The 22782-nt window shown below is 47.3% G+C and overlaps 1 protein-coding gene across 1 annotated transcript; it reads right to left on the minus strand.

Annotated features, from left to right (window-relative positions):
* Positions 1-11897: 11897 nt before the first annotated feature.
* LOC144479567 (C-C motif chemokine 25-like) lies at positions 11898-22439 on the minus strand. Its single transcript, XM_078198434.1, has 5 exons — positions 22065-22439; positions 20364-20466; positions 15945-16068; positions 15370-15499; positions 11898-14258 (listed from the first exon to the last, which is right to left on the minus strand). The coding sequence occupies exons 2-5, from the start codon at positions 20425-20427 to the stop codon at positions 14253-14255; spliced, it is 324 nt and encodes a 107-aa protein (XP_078054560.1). The 5' UTR covers positions 20428-20466; positions 22065-22439; the 3' UTR covers positions 11898-14252.
* Positions 22440-22782: the final 343 nt, after the last annotated feature.

The following is a 22782-nucleotide window of genomic DNA, read 5'->3' on the forward strand; positions in this document are numbered from 1 at the left end:
GGGTACCTTGCACAGACCTGCAGAATCTGGGCCCTGTGGTCACGGACTATCCAAATGCTGAAGGAGTGAAAACTCTTCCTGTTCATAGATGTGCCAGGCTGGTTGGCTGGCGCCTCGATGGCCACATGGGTGCGATCTATGCCACCCTGGGTGTGGGGGAACATTGCAATGGCAATGAAGCTTCTGGCCTGCTCAGCCTACCTGACCTGATCTGCCCTGGAATGGATGAATGTTCACATCCGTCTGAACAGAGCGTCAGTCATCGGCTTGACACAGCTGGGTTCAGCTGGTCGTGAGACTCTGCTCAGGTCACCCACTGCACTCTGGAAGGATCTGGAGGCATAAAGGTTTAGTGCCACAGTGACCACCATGAGTGTCCACCCATGTAATTGGAGGCAAACTCCAGGCCGATCATCTGGCACCTTGGGGTCCGGGTCCATAGGACTCTGAAATCGGCCCCGCAGGTGGAGGAGGTGGTTAAGAAGGTGTATGGTGTGCTGGCCTTTATCAACCGAGGGATTGAGTTTAGGAGTCCGGGGATAATGATGCAGCTATATAAGACCCTCGTCACACCCCACTTGGAGTACTGTGCTCAGTTCTGGTCGCCTCATTACAGGAAGGATGTGGAAAAGATTGAAAGGGTGCAGAGGAGATTTACAAGGATGTTGCCTGGATTGAGTGGCATGCCTTATGAGGATAGGCTGAGGGAGCTCGGTCTTTTCTCCTTGGAGAGACGAAGGATGAGAGGAGACCTAATAGAGGTATATAAAATGTTGAGAGGCATAGATCGGGTGGACTCTCAGAGACATTTTCCCAGGGTGGAAATGTCTGCTACGAGAGGACGCAGGTTTAGGGTGCTGGGGGGTAGGTACAGGGGAGATGTTAGGGGTAAGTTTTTCACACAGAGGGTGGTGGGCGAGTGGAATCGGCTGCCGTCAGTGGTGGTGGAGGCGAGCTCAATAGGGTCTTTTAAGAGACCCCTGAATGAGTACACGAAGCTTAATAGGATGGAGGGTTATGGGTAGGCCTAGAAGGTAGGGATGTGTTCGGCACAACTTGTGGGCCGAAGGGCCTGTTTGTGCTGTAGTTTTTCTATGTTTCTATGTTTCTATATCGAATCATCGAATCATAGAATCCCTACAGTGAAGAAGGAGGCCATTCAGCCCATCGACTCTGCACCAACCACAATCCCACCCAAGCCCTATTCCCGTAACCCCAATATTTACCCTGCTAATCCCCCTGAAACACGGGTCAATTAAGCAAGGCCAATCAACCTAACCTGCACATCTTTGGACAGTGGGAGGAAACCAGAGCACCCGGAGGAAACCCACGCAGGCACGGGGAGAACGTACAGACTCCGCACAGACAGTGATCCGAGGCCGGAATTGAACCCGGGTCCCTGGCGCTGTGAGGCAGCAGTGCTAACCACTATGCCACCGTACCCATTACAGCTTCCCTTGAAAGCCATTGCCCTCTGTGGCACTGCACCTCAGTCATGTCCAAGTAGTTTGAACGCTGCCTGTATGCCCTGGCAGCTGGGTGGTGGCATTTTCTGCAGGGGCATGCACCTTGCCTTCTCTGCTGTCCCTCATGATCCTGTGCCCATGCCACTGCCAGGAACTGCCAGGCCTCCTTCCTCTTTGTCCTCTGGCGCCTCCTCCTCCTCAGAGGAGGTGCTCCATGCTGACTAGACAATAACCATTGGTCTGCAGACGGGGCTGACCCGTGCACAGAGGGTGACGGAGGGAATCAAATCTCTGGTGCCAGTGGACAGCAATGTCCTGAGGGCTCCACGCTGTGCTGAGCCCAGCACAGAACGCACTCTCTCAAAAGCACAAAACACCAACTCAACTCTCTCCCTGAAACTCCCAACTCCTCATCCAACATTCGCTCCATTCCCCTTTTATTCCACTCTTGTATCTAAGAAGTTTGATTCCAGCCTCGGGTCACTGTCTGTGTGGAGTCTGCATGTTCTCCCTGTTTCTGCATGCGTTTCCTCCGGGTGCTCCGCTTTCCTCCCACAGTCCAAAGATGTGCAGGTTAGGTGGATTGACCATGATCAATGCACGGCGTTACAGGATTAGGGCAGGGAATTAGGCCTAGGTAGGGTACTCTTACCGGGGGTCGGTACAGACTCGATAGGCTGAATGGCCTCTTTTGTACTGTAGGGATTCTATGATTCTATGAAATGTCCCCGACAACATCACACACCATTTAACGTGTTTCCTGGTCAGGTGGGCACACGGCTGGCAGATGTAAAATTCGACTCGATGTTTCTCTCTCCTTTCTTGTAGCAATTCCCATTCCGAATCTTTGGGCAAGGATGTAACACTGGTATATTTCCCGACACTGGTGCATTTCCCGTATTGATTCATACAGCATGGCATTGAGTTGCTTCAATCTTTTATATCTCACACCCGCACATAACTCGTATATCCCAGGATTGGACAATCAAATGTTTGGGAGGCTGTCACTCTGACTTCTTTAAGATTCCTGCTCAGAAATCGAAGAATTCTCTCGTGGTGTGAGGTTGTCTGCATGCCAGTTTCATCATCACCTGTCCACACAGCACTGATACCCGTGAGAGAGTATTCCCATTGTCAAACAATTCGAAATACTGTGACCAAAGCTAATGAATTTGTTAAAGAGGTGCAATAGTCCAGGGCTGTTGGCAGAGTAGGGAGGAAGTGGGTAAGGTGGTGTAAGTGCAGAGAGTTAACTGAAATTTCATTTACCCAACTGTGGAGAGCACAGAAGTGTGACATCACGCTTCACCATCCAATTTACTGAGCATCTTAGGATTGAGGTATCTCCTATCATTCCAAACGCATATATGCTCCAAAGCACAACCTCGCTCACCACATTCATGACGAGTTTAAAGTTCAAACTTTAATCTTTAAACTTTATTTATTAGTGTCACAAGTAGGCTTACATTAACACTGCAATGAAGTTACTGTGAAAATCCCCGAGTCACCACACTCCGGCGCCTGTTCGGGTACACCGAGGGAGAATTTAGTATGGCCAATGCACCTAACCAGCACGTCATTTGGACCGTGCAAGGAAACTGGAGTACCCGGAGGAAACCCATGCAGACACGGGGAGAATGTGCAGACTCCGCACAGGCAATGACCCAAGCCGAGAATTGAACCCTGGCACTGTGAGGCAGCAGTGCTGCCGTGCCACCATGCCACTCTGCCAAATATACAAGTAGACATTGTTAGAGTTTTATGTGTGTATTATAACTAGTACATTTTTAACAATATTTGGGCAATAAAGGGGTTAAAATATTGAACATGCTGGATATCCAGGCAGATGGTAGATCTGGAAGGAGGTACGCAATAAGCACTGTCTGGGAATGCCTACAGTAGATGACTAGTGAGAACTGGGGGCTTCAATTTTACAGCAGAACCCTCAGAGACTTTCAGTCACCTAATGTTCTGTCATTAGAGTCATGTTTCACCCAGAGCCAAGTATTCATGCATCGTAAAGAACGGAGTTCTCACCTGAACTGAACAGTTGAGCTTTTGTTCTCAAACAACAACTTTCAGAATCATAATTGCTATCTTATCTTGATGGTGCTGAGTTGTGCTTTCTGGCAAGCAGCCATCACCAGCAGCAATTCTAAATTCCATTCTGTGTTTTTGTTCATTTTGGCAGGATGGCTGCCTGTAATGAGGCTGGTGTTTACTCCCATCCCTGAGAAGCCGCCTTCTTGAATCATTACAGTATCAGGGCCAAGCAGCATGTCGTTGAGAAACAGGAGGGATGTTGGGGGTCACCCACCTATTAACCTTCACCTTCATGAGCACCTCATAGACTTTCTTTGTCACTAAGATTAAGACCTTGCGCTCAGCTGCCTCTGCTCTTTCCCTCTCTTTCTCCTGCCCAAGCGACTAAACCTCCCCTAAGGTTCTTCCTACCCTGATCCATATCTTTCTCTATTTCCTCCTCGGTGTCTCCCCTCAGGCCTCCTTTAAGCTTATCTTGCTCAAGAGACCGATTTCCACTCAACTGCTGAGCACCTAACTTCCCCCCCGGTCCCCAGGTTAGCTGATATTGTTAACGTTTACCTCTTCTCACGTACTATCCCTCTACCCTTCAAACCATCACCCCTCGCCTCAGACAAAAGAGACATCACTAAGACACTCTGTGCTTTCAAACCACTTCCCTACCTCCAACCTCTGTCTTAAATCTTACATCAGGGCGGCACGGTGGCACAGTGGTTAGCACTGCTGCCTCATAGCGCCAAGGACCCCGGTTCGATTCCTGGCTTGCGTCATTGTCTGAGTGGAGTTTGCACATTCTCCTCGTGTCTGCGTGGGTTTCCTCCGGGTGCTCCGGATTCCTCCTACAGTCCGAAAGACATGCTGGTTAGGTGTATTGGCCATGCTAAATTCTCCCTCAGTATCCCCGAACAGGCGCCGGAGTGTGGCAACTAGGGGATTTTCACAGTAACTTCATTGCAGTGTTAATGTAAGCCTACTTGTGACTAATAAATAAACTTTAAACTTTCTTTCCAAAGGCCTCCTATCCAAATCTATCTTCAGGTTTCCACCCATGTCTCAAGGATAAATCAGCTTTCATCAAAATCACAAGTGATATCCTATGTGACAGTTACTTTGGCAATCTGTCCCTCTTCATCCTTCTCGAGTTATCTGCAGCCTTTAACAGAATTGAGCACACTATCTCCCTCCGAAGCTTCTCAGTTCTTCAGCTAGGTGAGACTGTATTCGCCATATCCCATGCTTATCTATATCATCATAGTCAGAGAACCATCTGAAGCAGCTTCTCTTCACGCTTCTAGTTCATGACCTCTGGCACTCCCAAAGATCTATCCCTAAGTGTCCGCCTAATTCTCCTCCTCATTCTGCCTCTAGGCCAAGTCCTCTGAAGACATTATCAAGGGGTTCCACATATACGCCGATGGCACCTCACCACCACCTCTCTCCACCCCTCCACTCTCCCTAAGTCGTCAGCCTGCTTGACAGGCCTCCAGTTCCAGATAAGCAGACATTTTCTCAACTAAATACCGGGAAGATTGCAGCCGGTGGGCGTGATCTTACCGGCCGTTCAAGCCACGCCTCCGCTGCAGCGAGGTCGGAGAATTTGACAGCCAGCCAAATCTCCGTTCACTGCAGCGGGATGGGAAAATCCCGCCGGCTGGAACAGTGATAAGATTCTTGTCAATGTCTTTGGAACCTGCCAAAAGCTATGTTTCTGAGCCATTGACTGTCAAACAAAATTTGCCACTGAGTCACATAAAGGAATATTAAGGTGGATTAATCAAAAGCTTGGTCAAAGAGGTAAGTTTAAAGAGTGTCTGTTAAGTTAATAATTGTTTTAATTAATTGATCACAGGACTGTTCTGTTCCTCCTTTGTTTGTACATCTCTTCTCACATTATACCAAATTGAGAATATACACTACCAAGGACATTCCTCTCCCTGGCAACTGCTTGAGGTTAAACTGGATTGTTCATAACCTTGTTGTTATTATTAATTCTGAGACAAGACTAGAATCTTATATCCGTTAGATCACTAAGACTGCCTATCTCCACTTCCATGATATCACCCAACTTGTCCCTGCTTCAGCTTTTCAGCTGCTGAAACCCTCACCCAGGCATTTGTTATCACTGGACAACCATTTCGGGCCAATCTCCCATCTTCTACCCTTGAACATAATCTCATGCCAAACTCTTCTGCCTGCATACTGTTAAAAACCCCGCTGATGTTAAATGTGAGGGTATCCCAAAACCCAGAAGGATAACATGAAACACCTGTCCTTGGTAGCGTATAGTCTCCATTTGGTATAATATGAGAAGAGATATACAAACAAAGGAGGAACAGAACAGTCCTGTGATCAATTAATTAAAACATTAATTAACTTAAAAGACACTCCTTAAACTTACCTCTTTGACCAAGCTTTTGATTAATCCACCTTAATATTCCTTTATGTGACTCAGTGGCAAATTTTGTTTGACAGTACTACTATGAAGCACCTTGGGATGCTTTATGATGTAAAAGGTGCTATCTGAATGCAAGTTATTGTTGATATGATTTCAGCAGACAACTTAGAGTCCAGGTATGGGATGGTAAGGAGCCTTGGGAGCATTCTTATGACCAGTTGTGTTTTTGCAATAATTCTTGGTCGTTTTTACAGTTTTTTAAAACTGTATTTGTCCTCACTGGAACAATGGAGGTTGAAGGGCGACCTGATAGAAGTCTATAAGATTATGAGGAGCATGGACAGACTGGATAGCCAGAACCTGTTTCCCAGGGTGGAAGAGTCAATTACTAGGGGGCACATGTTTAAGGTGCGAGGGGCAAGGTTTAAAGGAGATGTATGAGGCAAGTTTTTTACACAGAGGGCGGTGGGTGCCTGGAACTCGCTGCCAGGGGAGGCAGTGGAAGCAGATATGACAGTGACTTTTAAGGGGCATCTGGACAAATACATGAATAGAATGGGAATAGAGGGAAATGATCCCCGGAAAGGTGGGGGGGCGGGGGGTTAGTTCAGTAGGGCAGCATGGTCGATGCAGGCTTGGAGGGCCGAAGGGCCTGTTCCTGTGCTTTAATTTTCTTTGTTCTTTGTTTTTTGTATTTAAAATCTCAAATGATCATTTTGCATTGAAAAATGTAGGAGGGCACGGCAGGAGCCATGCATACAAGCGTACCTAAAATGAGGTGTCACCTTGCTCCCTAACAGCACCGTAGGTGTATCTACATCACATTGAACTGCAGCACATCAAGAAGGTGGCTCACCACCACCTTCTCAAGGGAATTTACCGATGGATAATAAATACTGTCCTTGCCAGCAAACCCTGCATCCCAAGAAAGAATAAAAAAGGCTCACATGTTAAAATCATAGAATGCTTCCAGTATAAAAGGAGGCCATTCAGCCAATGAGGCCCGTGCTGGCTCCCTCAGGAACAATCAAGTCTATCCTACTTGCCTTTCCTTTCCCCATAGCCCAACCATTATTTTTTTCCAATTATGTATCAATATGTTTTGAAAACAATTATTGAATCCGCAACCACCACCCTTCCAGGCAAGGCATTCCAGATAACCACTTATTGTGTAACAGGATGCTATCATCAAGCCAATTGCCCATGTGAGTAATGTGGTATATGAATTTTAGTGCCAGTACGATGCCAGGTATGTAGGCTGTATGTCCCAATAACTGGTGGATTGTAATCAACAACAAGCCCCTTTGGCTGTTCATGACGGGCAAAGTACTGATGGTATTTAACCAGCCTGTGCTTGAAAAAGACAAAGCTTAGTATATAATATTAGATGTAATTCTGTGGTTGGACAACATTTGCTAAAGAATCATGAATGTGCTAAGAATTACACTGAAAATCATGATAAGATTATGAGTCGGGCTCACGATGTGGCTCACTAAAGTGGGCTAGAAGCTACAAATATTCACAGGCAAGGCCTTGTCCTTTGCAGACTGAAGTAGAATGTCCACACACTGCACCTTTTTCAATTAAATGAGAACTTTGGGCACAGCCATTTCCCGTTTCATTCCTCATGGTAATGCTTTGGCCAATCACAGCCAATATGCCTGGTTTGAATTTGAACAATAGCTTGGCAGTTAACTGTTCCCTGATGCATTCTCTGTGGCAATGGCTTCTACCGATCAGAGTCCACTTGCCAGCCCATCAACACTCTTCCCATGCAGTATAGACTGTTGTTCCCTTTACTGTCAGTCATTTCTTGTGATTTGTCCTAATGAATGCATGATGACAAGCTTCGACAGTATGTCTCTTTTTCAACAATAAAATAGTTTTTCCTTATGTTGTTGTGGTAGCGTGGCCCCTTTAAGGGAGCATTCCCTGAGACCCACCTGATTGGGTCGGACCTTATGGAGTGTCGAGGCGGGAAGTCGAGCCAATCAGATGTAAAGGCACGTTTCCCAGGTTGGGAAGGATCCTCACTTGGAGCCAGGGAGGAGTGGAGAATAGTCACATATTTAGTTCTGTCGGATCCTTGTTGTAAATAACTATTTATCATTGGTAATAAACCCTTTTATAGTTTGAGCCACAACTGGTCACCTTCAATTTCTTACACTGGCAACGAGGAAAAATGTTGATAGTAGTGAGGGACGGCAGTGTGCAGTTGGAGGGGGAAGGAGAGTTGAGTGTCGAAACTATGAAGAAGTAAGGTACAGACGCACATTAAAATGCCTTTGATTGGAAAGATTGAACCATCTGATCTAGAAGTGCGGACAGCATATTGAAAAGCTGTGTTACTTCTTTGATGCCAATGAAATCTCAGCAGAGGAAAAGCAAAAGATTATTCTGCTCACAGTCTGTGGCCCACACACTTACAGCTTAGTGCGAAGTCTAATATTGCCAGATGCTCCAGACACAAAGGCCATGATTTTCCAGCCGCACTGCGCCTGGCATCAATCATGCCAATCTGGGAAAATCGCATGCAGGCCCAAAGACAGGTTTCACACCTGGCAGAAATGGCTTGTGAGCATCCTGGTCCCTTTCTACTTGTGCAAACCGATCTCGGCCAGAAAGGGCACGAGGCTGATTGGCATGAGATTGACTTGATTTCAATCTCATTCGCGAGTTTGGCAGGCGATCATCACCCCACCCAGAATGTTCCCACCTCCCCAGCGGATAGTCACACGTGCACAAATCACTACTCATCCCTTGAAGTGTGGGCCAGGTGCCAGGGATTGCGAGGGCGAGTGAGGAGGTGAGTACCGCTTAGCACTAACCACCCGGGTGCAAAAGGGCAAGCCAGCCGTTGCCACGGTGCGGGGTGGGGTGGGGGCCCTTCCAAGAGTGGAGGGCTGGGGGGACCTTGGCAGAGCTGGAGGTTCACAGGTCAGGGCCCACTGCTGGGTTGAGGTTCGTGATGCGAGTGTTCTCACTGGCTGCTCAGAGGCCCTTGAGAGACTGCCTATGATGCCAGTTACAAAGCTCACTAATATCACATTGGTTACCCTGCTCTCTGTCTACCTGAAAGGTTCTGTGGTTTATTTTTGACATTCCAGCCCAGGCCCCACTAACAATTACAAACACCAGTCTGGCAGCTGTTACCTCGATGTGGAGATGCCGACGTTGGACTGGGGTAAACACAGTAAGAGTTTTAACAACACCAGGTTAAAGTCCAACAGGTTTATTTGGTAGCAAATGCCATTAGCTTTCGGAGCGCTGCTCCTTCGTCAGATGGAGTGGATATCCACTCCATCTGACGAAGGAGCAGCGCTCCGAAAGCTAATGGCATTTGCTACCAAATAAACCTGTTGGGCTTTAACCTGGTGTTGTTAAAACTCTTACTGCTGTTACCTCAGTCAAGGAAGCTTGTCACACAGCTCTTAACACTGCATAAACTCTGAAGTGCTTCCTACAATGAGCACTGTAATGTCTAATTGCGTGCACGTTAGGAGGATTTTCTCTTCTGTCTGAACTGCAGGCCACTCCTGGAGGCTAGTTTGCACCAGACGTCCAGGCGGCTACACCCAGAAATCATACTGCAAGCGTTCCCCCATGAGGGCCTTCTCACAGCCATCCTGATTGTGAACATGAGCGCCATAGAGCTCAGTCCAATCTGCTCCATGTTGCTGCCAATGGCCAGGGGGTGACAGGGGTCCATATCTGGGCAGGAGGGACTCCCACATCTGAAATGTGCCAGCACAATGGACTGGCAGTGTGTCACTCAGAGAGAGACATCGGGACGGACATCCTGAGGGTGGGGGAGAGGGGTAACATCTGACTCCCCGTGGGGTTACAAGTCACAGTTCATGCACCAACTGCCCAGGTGCATTGAGTATGATGGCATGACAGCTTCAACCTGGTGCACTTGGATATCCCCGAGGGCCACTCCAGGCAGCCAGAATAGTCATGGGGGACAAGGGCTACCCGCTGAGGCCATGGCTGATGACCCAATGCAGAGGACTGAGACCAGGCGGAGACCCATTACAATGATACCCGCTCTGCCACCCGGTCCGTCACTGAGCAGGGCATTGACCTGCTCAAGAGGCAGTTCCGCTGCCTTGACTGCTCTAATGGTATTTTTCAGTGCGGCTCCCACAGGGTTTCCCACATCGAAGTGGCCTGCTTTGTGCTCCACAACCTGGTGCAGCAGTGGGGCAACATTGTAGAGGGGGAGGAGGAGGACCATGCCTATTCCACTGGGGAATAGGTGGGCCAGGAAGGAGTGGAGTAAGGGCCTGAGGAGGACCCGAAGGATGGAAAACAGGTGGTAGCAAGAGTCCAGAATGCCAGGAGGACAAGGGAGGCCCTCATTGCTGCCAGATACTCCGACTAGGAGGCATGGTGACTGGAAGCTCCTGTCCCCATCCCACAGAGAACCTGCAAACTCCACCCCCACCCCTTCAAGAACCCTAGTCCACCATCCCAAGGCCCTTTGATTTGGTTTATTATTGTCACATATATTGGGATACAGTGAAAAATATTGTCTCTTGCGCGCTATACGGACAAAATATACTATTCATAAAGTACATAGGGGAGGAGGAAAGGAGAGGGTGCAGAATACCAGTGTTGCAATTACAGGGAGGGTGAAGATAAAAATCAGCTTAATATATGATAGGACCATTCAAAAGTCTAATGGCAGCATTGAAAAAGCTGCTCTTGAGTTAGTTGTACCTGATTTCAGACTTGTATCTTTTTTCTGACAGGAGAAGGTGGAAGAGAGAATGTCCGGGGTGCGTGGGGTCCTTAACTATGCTGGCTGCTTTTCCGTGGCAGCGGGAAGTGTAGACAGAGTCAATGTATGGGAGGCTGCTTTGCGTGATGGACTGGGCTTCGTTCACAACTCTTTGTAGTTCCTTGCGATCTTGGTTTTACTTACTCAATTCTGATTTCCAACCTGTGTGAATGTGTTTTACATTTTTCTTGTGTAGTAGCTGATGAACAGACTCTTTAACTCAGGAAAGCCTTGTTAACCGGCTCCTTTTAAAACCAAAATGTTGAGGCTGGGAGAAGGTATTCGTGAAGGGAAGGGATCCTTTTTAAGTTAATCTTGTTGCGACCAACCGAGGGGGTTGAATAAAGGGAGCCAGTTGATCCCTCCTCACCTGGGGCCTTATAATTTGGGGGTATCCCATCCGGAAGTGAAGAAATTGAGAGATCTCATCCATGCTAACAAATTTGGGGAATGTTGCATGGGGACCCTCTACTAAAAAGCGGGTGCTTGAAAGACAATGGGCAGGTGTAAGGAACAGAACCAATTTTCCAAAAAGAATTAATATATCCTTTAAAGGAAGCTGGGGAATAATGTGGGACGGAGAAGAATTCAGGCAGTAGTTGGCTGAGCTGGTGCAAACTAATTAGTAACTTAGGGATGGAGTAAAGAGAGGCAGGGAGTGGCAAACTGCAGCAGTACTACAGGACTTCTTAGAGGTAACAGTACTTTAGAGGGATCTGCTGTAATCTCAGACTGGAGAAAGCTAGCAGTGGTGGAATATAGACTGAAATTATAATAACCCCCTTCCTACTGTAGGTGGCACGGTGGCACAGTGGTTAGCACTGCTGCCTCACAGCTTCAGGGAACCAGGTTCGATTCCCAACTTGGGTCACTGTCTGTGTGGAATCTGCATGTTCTCCCCGTGTCTGCGTGGGTTTCCTTGGGTGCAGCAGTTTTCTCTCACAGTCCAAAAGACGTGCTGGTTAGGTGCATTGGCTGTGCTAAATTCTCCCTCTGTGTACCTGGACAGGTGCCAGACTGTGGCGACTAGGGGATTTTTGCAGTAACTTCATTGCAGTGTTAATGTAAGCCTACTTGTGACACTAATAAATAAACTTACTACGCTTTTAATGTATGGTTGGTTTTGACATGTCAAAAGCTTTTTGATTTGTTAGGTTTTATGGGCTGTTGGTTTTGGAAGTTGGCCAAATGGAGGGCACACTGGAAGCGGTTTGATAAAACAATCGCCATTTATTGAAACATAGAAAAACATCTCAACCGTATACATAATCAGGGTTATTTCAGCAGCTGCACTCTGCATAAAGGTCTGTTAGATAATCAGAATCGATCAGTAATGGAATACAAAAACTAAACAGGCTGATCAGGATTATATATAACCTGCTTCCTACAGGCTGGGGCTCTGGCTCAAATGCAGCTCAGTGGAAGTTGCAGCAGCAAACTTGGCTCCTGGAATGTGACTGGAAAAGCTGAGGCTGTAACTGTTGTAATTAAGAAGACTTTCTCTTCGAGAAGCCCTTGTCGGGCGCCTTCCCCACAACTCAAAATACAAGCAATTTTTAAAAAATTAATTTGTGGGACATGGGCGTTGCTGGCTGGCCAGCATTTATTGCCCATCCCTAGTTGCCCGAGGGCAGTTGAGAGTCAGCCACATTGCTGTGGCTCTGGAGTCACAGTTAGGCCCGATCAGGTAAGGACGGCAGATTTCCTTTACTAAAAGACATCAGTGAACCAGATGGGTTTTTCCGACAATTGACAATGGTTATCAGTAGATTCTTAATCCCAGATTTTCCTTATTGAATTCAAATTCCTCCACCTGCCGTGCCAGGATTTGAACCCAAGTCCTCAGAATATTAGCTGAGCTTCTGGATTAATAGTCTCACGCTAATACCACTAGGCCATCACCTCCCACTAAAGCAATTAAAAATCTGAAACATTATGGGGGACAATTTTCAGCAGTGCGCACAGGCACTGACCATCCTTCAATGTGGCCTAAGTGGGGCCTTGTGTTGAAACGCCAGTGTAGCCAGTGTTTAACACCTTCGCTAGGCTGGACGGAGGCTCATTATGGGGCAGATTGTCACTTATAATGCCTGCTAGCACCCATTGAAGAGGCTGCAAGATGCACATTTCAATTATAATGTCTTCTCCCAACAGCGACATGCTACTTAAAGGGAAACTCACTCACACTCCCTCGAAGCTGCATGGTTGCATAGCAACGTAGAAGTGACCATTCAAGCTTTTCCCTTTAACACACCGCATGGCTCCACAAAATATTTTAAAAGCTCTGTGCATCCAATGGATAGGCCAAGTCGAGCCAACTAAATTTGAGGGGCATTGACATATCATGCTCATTGCTGCTGGAGCTTGAAAAGAATCTCTGAGCTTATCAGGAGACGTTTCACTGATTTCAGCGACACTTTGCAAAACTCCACCAACATTCATTTTAGAAATTCTTTGAGGCGTTTAGGTGCAACTCCGCCTTAAAGGAGTCGACAGGTCAAAGGAAGGTCATAGACATCTCACTAGGGGGGGTCCCCCTTTGGTCTGGATGAGAAACGGGAGGCGGGCATGAGTCCAGTCACAGCAGCACCTGCTGGCTCTTAAAGGGAAGGACATGAAGGCAAGTGGCATTGTGGAGTATCCCTCCTCCACCGAACATCCTCCACCAAGACCTCCAGTGTCCCCTGTGAGCCTGCTCCCTCTGCCCCTGAACTGTATCACTGTGCACCATACAGAGTGTGCTACATCTACAGTGGCAGTGGGTACGGGTTGCCCGCATTATACTGTTCTGGAAAATTCTATCTAATCAGCATTGGAAGAATGAACCTGCAAGTGTCCGGTTATCATTTCCAAGCATGTTCGAACGATGGTAATCAGCACATTGTGTGCTAAATCCAGACTTTCAAACTGGCCTTAAAAAGTGTCTCATTAGCACAGCCTCCGTTTAGTGGCTGTTTTAACCCTTTAACCAAATGACCCCCATGTTCTATGTTCTATGTTCTATGTCTCTATGCAATGTGTTTGTTGCATCAGATCAGCTACCATCTGAAACAGCCTGTTCCTGCTCCTAGGGGAAAAATACACGTCTCGCTATACCTTTTTGGATGCCGGTACCATCTGGATTTGTGTATAACTTGTCAAAAAATATTGATTCCTCTGAGTGAATCGCACAGGTTAACAAGCTAATAAAAGTAACATCATACAAGATAAATAGCATGCAGCAGCCAAAAGATCAGAGCAGAGCTGTTTGCAGTTAGACATAGAGATAGCTTTGCCGATTTAATAATTCCAATTGAGGTGTGTAAAGGCTCAATGGTAATAGTGAGGCTGATGATGTGGGGTCCTCACCTCCACAGCATCTCTCCCACATTGTCCTCTCCAGTTGGGTTTGGGGCGGCTGGTCTTGTCTTGATTATATTTCAGCTGGTGTAAGCATTGACTGCTCTCAGTGCAGCCAGGTACAATTGCTTTGACTTTTATTCAAAGATGGGTTGAGAGAAGAAGTGGTCTCAGGTTGGGGAGGGTCTCGACTCAGCTTCCCTCCTCCCTGCTGCTCGTAGCCTGGTTAATGCTGAAAAATCAAGACACTTATTGCACCATCATCTGCAGACAATGCTGGAGGGAGCAGCCACTCTTATTGGGACCAACCCCGTATGGACAGAACAGTTAGAATAGGAACACAGTTTGCGTTTGGTTATTAAACTTCAACGGAATGCCGGGCTGTTACATTTGCTACCAATGTATAAGACGGTGGAGATTAAGACAGTCTGGCTCCCACACCACCAAGGGTTAATCCTCAAACAGTGGAGGGATTCCTGAACCCCAACTGCTCACCATCCCCACCCTCACCATTCCCACCGATGGACAGTGCATCATGTGTTGGGTTACCCGACATATTGGTGCTGGCAAGTGGCCTAGACATTGCCTTCCTGGCATGGGCATGCAGTCAAATTATGGAAATGAGGTGATGTCAGGCTGACCCAACTGGTCAGTGTCATAGGTGACCAGTGGCAAGTTCTAGACCCCCCCCCCCACCCCCCCCCCCCCCCCCCACCCCCACCACACCCCAAACCCCCAAATTCACCTGAATTTAGCCCCACATTTTTTTTATTAATTCCTGGGCGTTGCTGGCTGGCCAGCATTTATTGCCCATCCCTAGTTGCCCTTGTTTAGAGGGCAGTTGAGAGTCAACAACATTGCTGTGACTCTGGAGTCACATGTTAGCCAGACCAGGTAAGGACGGCAGGTTTCCTCCTCTAAAGGGCATTAGTGAACCACTATTGGTTTTCCTGATAATCAACAATAGCTTCATGGTCATCAGTAGATTCTTAATTCCAGATATTTTTTATTGAATTCAAAGTCCCACCATTTGCCGTGGCGGAATTCGAACCTGGGTCCCGGAACATTAGTTGGGTTTCTGGATTAAAAATCCAGTGATAAAACCACTAGGCCCTCACCATTCATTAACAATCCAGGTGGTTGCCTGGGGGATTGGCCACTTTGATGTTGGATTTCAGAATTCCCTTTCCCTAATCTGTCCCTGGAAATCCTGCTGTTTGAGTTGGATTCCACAGATTGGAGCAGGTCCAGACACCATGTGTCGATCTCCCAGAGTCCCGCGGTCAGTGAGCTGAATTAACATCGCTCTATCTAGCCTGACTCCTGTGTAATCTGTCACTTACTTTGTACTGGCGTTTGCAGGATTTAGGAAAATCCGAACACTTCCTTCTGTGTTTTCCATTTCTCTTGACGTATTTTTTGACCCACGGCTCATTCGGATTCAAACAGATGGTCGCACGCCTCAGCTCCACGCTGCGGCAATGGAGGAAGATTGTAACATAGAAATACAGCCTGAAACTGAGGAGTGGTGGGGATGGGAGGAGGAATCTCAGTACTGGGGCAGGGGGGTCACAGTCTGACGTGGTAGGGTGAGATGGGGGAACATTTGTGCTATGGTCAGTTTAGCTGCCATGGGACAGGTCATGTTTTCAAACATTTACACTATTTTTCCTCAAAAGAGTTTTGCAGAAAGAATTGCATTAACACAACACAAGTTTCGGTGATGAATATACTTGTGTGAGTGTGCGAGGAGTCACTCTGTCACACTGCAAGTGTGTGAGTTGTGGGCTCTGTTTCACTGCGAGTGCGCGAGGAGTCACTCTGTCACACTGCGAGTGTGCGAGGAGTGAGCTCTGTCACACTGTGAGTGAGCGAGGAGCTGGGATCTGCCCTGTATCTAGATAGCTTTTATACTCACACATATGCATGCAAGTTGCAGCTTCCACCTGTGGTCTGCTCTCGGTAATTGATGATGTGTCTCTGGAGTCTCGTAGGATGTTTTACATGGTAATATTTCAAGCAGCAGTCTTCAAACGAATTTCCTGTTGAGTGACAAAGAGTGTATGTAACCTGGTCACGTAAGAGCAACAGTTCCGTTTGAGCCTCCCTTTACACTGCACTCCCAATGGCAATACAGCAAGGTGGATTTTACAAGGTTCTGCTTAATGTACCATTTCTTAAAATTTTATTTACAAAACATGCTTTCCTTTCTCCTGGTGAGGATAAATCTTGCTAGGATAGTTTTCATAGTTGCTGGGAGCTTGGTCATCTTCATGGTGCAAGTGGCTTTGGGGATTGATTACAAAGTGGGAGATTTCAATTGTTCAGTTTGAAATTCCACATTGTCTTTGGTCTAAGTGGCCAACCACTGCTCAAACCCTAACACTACACTGTGCAATCAAATTCAGTTTATGTCCCAGTCAAACTACCTGCATCCTAACGAATGCTTTGTTCTCATAGCCATTTTGAATCAGTCACAATGATTGTTTTGTTTTAAAAGAGTCCAGGATATGATCCTGCAAGACAAATGTTGTAATATTTTGGTCACACTTGAATCTGTCCCATGGTTACTTGTAGTTGTCAATAAAAAAAATCTTAGAAACTCCTTTCCGGTTGTATCACAGCTTGGTATGGCTCCTGCTCTGACCAAGACCGCAAGAAACTACAAGGGGATGTGAATGAAGTCCAGTCCATCACGCAAACCAGCCTCCCATCTATTGACTCTGTCTACACTTCCCACTGCCTCGGAAAAGCAGCCGGCATAATTAAGAACCCAACACACCCGGGACATACTCTCTTCCATCTTCTTCTGTCAGGAAAAAGATACAAAAGCCTGAAATCATACCAACTGACTCAAGAACAGCTTCTTCCCTGCTGCCATCAGACTTTTGAGTGGACCAACCTTATATTAAGTTGATCTTTCTCCACACCGAATCTGTAACTGTAACACTATATTCTGCACTCTCTCCTTTCCTTCTCTATGAACGGCATGCTTTCTTTTTATAGTGTGCAAGAAACAATACTTTTCACTGTATCCCAATACATGTGACAATAATAAATCAAATCAAAAAACTGGACCAGTTTTGCTGCTGATGTGTCCGTGTTGGGCAGCACTGAATCAACTGGTTTTAAACAAAATGTTTGTGTCAGGGTTGAGTGCGTTCTAGATCATCAGAGCAACAATTGGGCAGTTGCTGTTAATGTTGCAAATGCTGTAGTTTTGATGAAGAGTGGCTGATGTTCACTGGGGAATGGGCACAAATATAAGACTCACCTGAAGAAGGAGTGACACTCCGAAAGCTACCAAATAAACCTGTTGGACTTTAACCTGGTGTTGTGAGACTTCTTACTGTACAAGTATAAGAATCATGGCTTTTTGTGACCAATGGGCTCCATGGAATTGGGGTGCATAATCTGCCCAGAATGATAGTTTGATTTAAGTTTCCTTTTGATGTTTTGTTTTAGTTATGGTGGCCCACCAGGGGCTGTCACCCCAGTCATCTTCGTTTGAGTTATTGATTGTTGTTTTTCTGAAGAACGGGGATAAGAAGCAGGGCCCCCAGTGACCAGTGAGCTCTATCGGGGCAGGGGTGCACCATCACCTCCAGCAATGATATTTGAGTTTGATTAATTTTCCTGATGTTTTGTTTTAGTTCCAGTGCCGCGCCAGGGGCTGTCGCCCGTCTTTCATTTGTTTATTTTATTGATCATTTGTTTTAGTCAAAAGAGCAGTTTCCACCTGGGTGAGGGAGCGACATGAAGTGAAAAAGTCTAGTCTGCTCGTGTTGTACTGAGCTTTATGATGCAACCTGTGTTGAGGACAGACTGGCTCCAGGTTCTCTGCCTGCCCGATTTCACCGCATCAACAATTGCAGCCAGCACAATGCTGCTAGGATAAGGGGAAGATCACCCAAAGTTTTAGAATCTCTACAGTGCAGAATGAGGCCATTTGGCCCATCGGGTCTGCACCAACTCTCTGAAAGAGCATCCCACCCAGGCCCTATCCCCGTAACCCTGCACATCTAACATGGCTAATCCACCTAACTTACACATCTTTGGATACTAAGCAGCAATTTAGCATGGTCAATCCACCTAACCTGCACACCTTTGGACACGAAGGTGCAATTTAGCGTGGCCAATCCACCTAACCTACACACCTTTGGACACAAAGGGTCAATTTTGCATGGCCAATCCACCTAACCTGCACACCTTTGGACTGTGGGAGCAAACCAGAGCACCCGGAGGAAACCCACGCAGACACGGGATGAATGTGCAAACTCCACACAGTCACCCAAGGCCGGAATTGAACCCGGGTCCCTGGCATTGTGAGGCAGCAGTGCTAACCACTGTGCCAACGTGCCGCCCCCTTGGCCCTGATCACTGTCCAGCCAGCTTTGCCAACAGGGGCTGTCATATGTGTTCAGGTTCAGACTTACCTGTGCTGTGATGCTTAATCTAGTTAATTAGCTTGCATACACTCACTGCCCAGAGAGGAATAACTGTGAGGTAATGAAAGACTGCTGGCACAAGGTACTATAATCGCAGCATGGATCAGTCAAGGCCTTTTGGAAGAGAACAGCATTTGGCAATCCTCCAGGAATTTATTACTGCAGGGAGATGAAAGATCACAGGAGCATTCAAAAACAATGTCTGTTGCTGTTCATTTTCATTTCCAATAAACACTCCTGGTTATCAATATTTTTTGACTGAGCAGGGTCTTTGGATGTTAGAGATCATGATGGAATTTGTGCAACCAGAAAATTGCAAACTGAGTGTTTTTTAAAAAGGTTATTTGGACCTAAGCATAAATTTCATATTTCCTTAACTTTCACCACTATGGTGTGAACTGAGGGTGGGGAACACATTCGGAACAATCCAGCTCCTACTGCCAGGTTCCAGGCAGCTACAGCCATCAACAGACCCCCCAACAAAGCCTGGTCAGCAACAGCTGGAGAACACAGGTTGGGACTTTTGCCCTTGGAAAGAAGAATGCTAAAAGGAGATTTGATAGAGATGTTCAAAATCACGAGGGGGCTGGACAGAGTAGATAGGGAGAAACTGTTCCAGCTCATAAAAGGATCGAGAATGAGAGGGCACAGACTCTGGATGGGGTATTCCGACCGCGCTCGCCCCAAAACCGGAAAATCCGCCCGAGGTCGACAAACCTTTGCATGATCCGTGTCCCGCCTGCTATGATTCCTGTGGCGGGCAAGACGGGAAAATTCCGTCCTGGAAGTAATTTGCAAAAGAAACAAATGCGATGTGAGGATAAACTTCCTTACAGAGTGGGCAGGATTCCCCCCCCCCCCCCACCCACCCCCCTCCACGGCATGTTTTGTGCCGGCAGGCGATGGCGTTGGCAGCGGGGTCTTATCGTCCCGCCGTGGTCAACAGGGTTTCCCATCGAATGCACCCCTCGCCACCAGGAAACCCGCAGCAGGGGTGCACCGTCAGCGGGACGGCGAGATCCTGCTGTGTGTAAGATTTCGGTAAGTGAGTGGTTCGGGTCTGAAATGCACTGCCTGGAAGTGTGCTGGAAGCAGGTTCCATTGAGGCATTCAAGGGGACATTGGATGATTATTTGAATAGAAACAAGGTGCAGGGGAAAAGGCAGGGGAATGGCACTAAGTGATCATGCTCAATTGGAGTAGATTGTGCTCAGTGCAGGCACGATGGACCAAATAGCCTCCTTCTGTACCCAGCCAATTCTGTGATTCTGCTCCTGTGGTCCAACGGTGGATCCAGCCTGATGATCATGCTGTGGAAGAGAGGAAGATTAATTTACAGACCTACAACGGCCTTGGCCTTTTGAGATACCAAGACCCACACAGGTTCCAGCATCACTAGCTCCATGAGGTACACCTCTATTTAAGATCACCACAGTGAAAGAAGAAGACTGGGAATAGTTCCTCCTGCCTTATCTGCCTGTCAAACCTGGACATGGTCATGTCCAACGTAAATGTTACAGGATGTCCCCGGAAATCCAGGGCCAGCACAGTGTTACCGACCCCTGATACAAACCGCAACAAGCACTGGCAACTCAGCATCCCCCCTCCCACCCCAGGGGCAGCAAACAGAAATACTTACCTTCCTATCAGTCATTACAGGAAGGTGAATTTTCACACCGCTAAACACTGCCCTTACCCACAGTATTCAACAAAGCTCCACTGACAGGCATCTCAGCGGTCCATGTGGGAAATCTCAGCCTCAGTATGTGAGGTCAGTGCTCTGGACACATGACTGCTCTCGGCTTCCTCACAGCAGGAGTGCAAAACATAGTATCCTTCTCACATTCTCATCAACGAGGGAATCTTGCAGCTAGCGTGTGCGCGCTCACCTTGTGAAGTGCTCAGGGAGAAGCAGGCCGCCATCAGGGCTAAGGTGAGTAGCTGGAACCTCATCTTTCCTCCCCCCGACTGGGAATCCGCAGTGACGAGGCACTAGATGGGAGGAAGACAATTCTCAGGTTCTGCAGCAAACAGGATCATTCCGGCAGCGCTCGCCCCAAGACCAGAAATCCCCGCCCGAGGTCAATGGACCTTTGCATGGTCCTGTCCCGCTCACTACGATTCCCGTGGCGTGCTGGACAGGAAAATTCCACCCACATTTCTATTTACTGTATTGCTGTGCTGTGCCTCACAGCCCTACAGGCAGGATCTGTTGTCATAAGTTCGTAAGTTCATAAGATATAGGAGCAGAATTAGGCCATTCTGCCCATCAAGTCCGCTCCGCCATTCGATCATGGCTGATATGCTCCTCATCCCCATTTTCCTGCCTTCTCCCCATAACCCTTCAATTGTCTTCCTATAAACTGCCTCGTGAACGCTTTCCTCTCACTTCTTCACTGCGTGAAGGGGTCTCTGTGTCTCTCAGCAGCATTACTGAGACCCTATGGCAGTGTCTTTCAATCAAGGTCACCAGGAACATCAGGGTTCCCGAAGCATCCTGAAAGACGTCCACACAATTTTCAGGTCACTTGAAACTTGTATCAAGTTTTTTTCAATATTTCACAATATATTACATTTAATGAAAAATAATCCTTCAGTCATTCAACATTGTTTTGCTTTTTTAAATGTTTTGTTCTATAATATATATGGTGTGAGGAGAGGAGAAGTTGGGCTTCCACAGAATTTCACAATATAGGATAGGGCTCTTTAACCAAGGTTGCAAATCGCTGCCCTAGGGTCAGTTGTTTGGGAGGGTAGGGTTCAGGGGAGATGACAAGGCTGCTGATGGATGTATTGTTCTGCCATTCAGTTTGTGTCACGCATTAACAATATCACTGCCTTTCTTTCATTATCAACGTCAACAACGTTGCTTTGTAATGCAGGTTCGGGCACAGCCTCCAGGGCACAGGAGCAAGGAGCTGGAAATTCCCTTTCCTCTGCTTAGTTGAGATAACCATGGCTCTGACTGTCCAAAGGTGACTCGGTTGAGCACTTGGCTAAACTCTTTGCCCAGGCTGCGTCAAGAATAATGCAATGGTCATTATCCTCAAGGCTCAAACAGTGCAGTGTGGCAAAAGCTGAATCAACTTGCAAATCTGAGGAAAAGAAAGGCTTGTTCTGACACAGGAATAGTAAAGCTACAGTTTAAAGTTTATTTATTGGTGTCACAAGTAGGCTTACATCAACACTGCAATGAAGTGAAAATCCCCCAGTCGCCACACTTCGGGTACACTGAGGGAGAATTTACCATGGTCAATGCACCTAACCATCACGTCTTTCGGACTGTGGGAGGAAACCAGAGCACCCGGAGGAAACCTACGCAGAGGACATGCAGACTCTGCACACTCAGTGACCCAAGCCGGGAATCGAACCCGGTTCCCTGGCGCCGTGAGGTAGCAGTGCTAACCCAGAGAGCACCCCGGAGAGAGTAGCGCAGAATGTGTCAGACACGTGAGGACGAGTGTTTTTCACATTTTTAAAAATTAGAGCAGCTGAACAGTTTTCCTGTTAAATTACTGACAACATTGCTCAGAACTGAGAACTTTCCATTTCCGTCCAGTAATGAAGAAACATTAAAAAGTCTCACTTACCTTACAAAGTGGTTACTTTGTTCTCACACGTTCACCGGTCACGCGTGAGTCTCATTTGGGCACAAAACACATTGCTTTTATAAATCTCGCTGGCTCCTCCCCTACAGCACTGAGGATCTGCTGACAGGGATCTGTCAGCCGACACTCCTTTCTAGACTCCGGGTTTTATTGCACCCCTTGCTGCAGAATGAAGATTATTTTTTAACCAAGCATGAGATTCCCAAACGAAGCAGCATTGCAAGGTAGCCAGGCGAGGCTTGGTTCAGTACATGTGCATGCTGAAGCGTGCGCAAGCGGCGACAGCTGACTGGCAGCCAGATACACCAGAAATCAGAGCCTCTCCCACTTACTACACAGACACCTGCTTTAACTGGTAACTTGCTATTTAATGCAATCACTGGAATTAAACCTCGGACTAAACCTCCTTACCCCATCCACCTCATTAACCTACCCAGAACCTACTCCAAACTTTGGTCATCTAAGTTGCTGTGTTACAAATTTTGCACTATGATATTGCTCCTTTAATGAGGGATGGTGGCACAATGATTAGCACTGCTGCCTCACAGCGCCAGGGACCTGGGTTCGATTCCCGGTTTGGGTCACTGTCTGTGCGGCGTCTGCACATTCTCCCAGTGTCTGCGTGGGTTTCCTCCGGGTGCTCTGGTTTCCTCCCACACTCCAAAAGACGTGCTGGTTAGGTGCATTGGCCATGCTAAAT

Source organism: Mustelus asterias, chromosome 26, assembly GCF_964213995.1.
Source record: "Mustelus asterias chromosome 26, sMusAst1.hap1.1, whole genome shotgun sequence".
In the NCBI taxonomy this organism is placed as follows: domain Eukaryota; kingdom Metazoa; phylum Chordata; class Chondrichthyes; order Carcharhiniformes; family Triakidae; genus Mustelus; species Mustelus asterias.

Excerpts from the sequence above, each read along its gene's own strand:
- LOC144479567 (XM_078198434.1), bottom strand. The coding sequence starts at position 20,427 with ATGAGGTTCCAGCTACTCACCTTAGCCCTGATGGCGGCCTGCTTCTCC. Across the intron at positions 16,069-20,363 it reads CTCCCTGAGCACTTCACAAG|GAAATTCGTTTGAAGACTGC; the intron begins GTGAGCGCGCAC and ends GTCACTCAACAG. Across the intron at positions 15,500-15,944 it reads TGCAACTTGCATGCATATGT|CGTGGAGCTGAGGCGTGCGA; the intron begins GTGAGTATAAAA and ends CCATTGCCGCAG.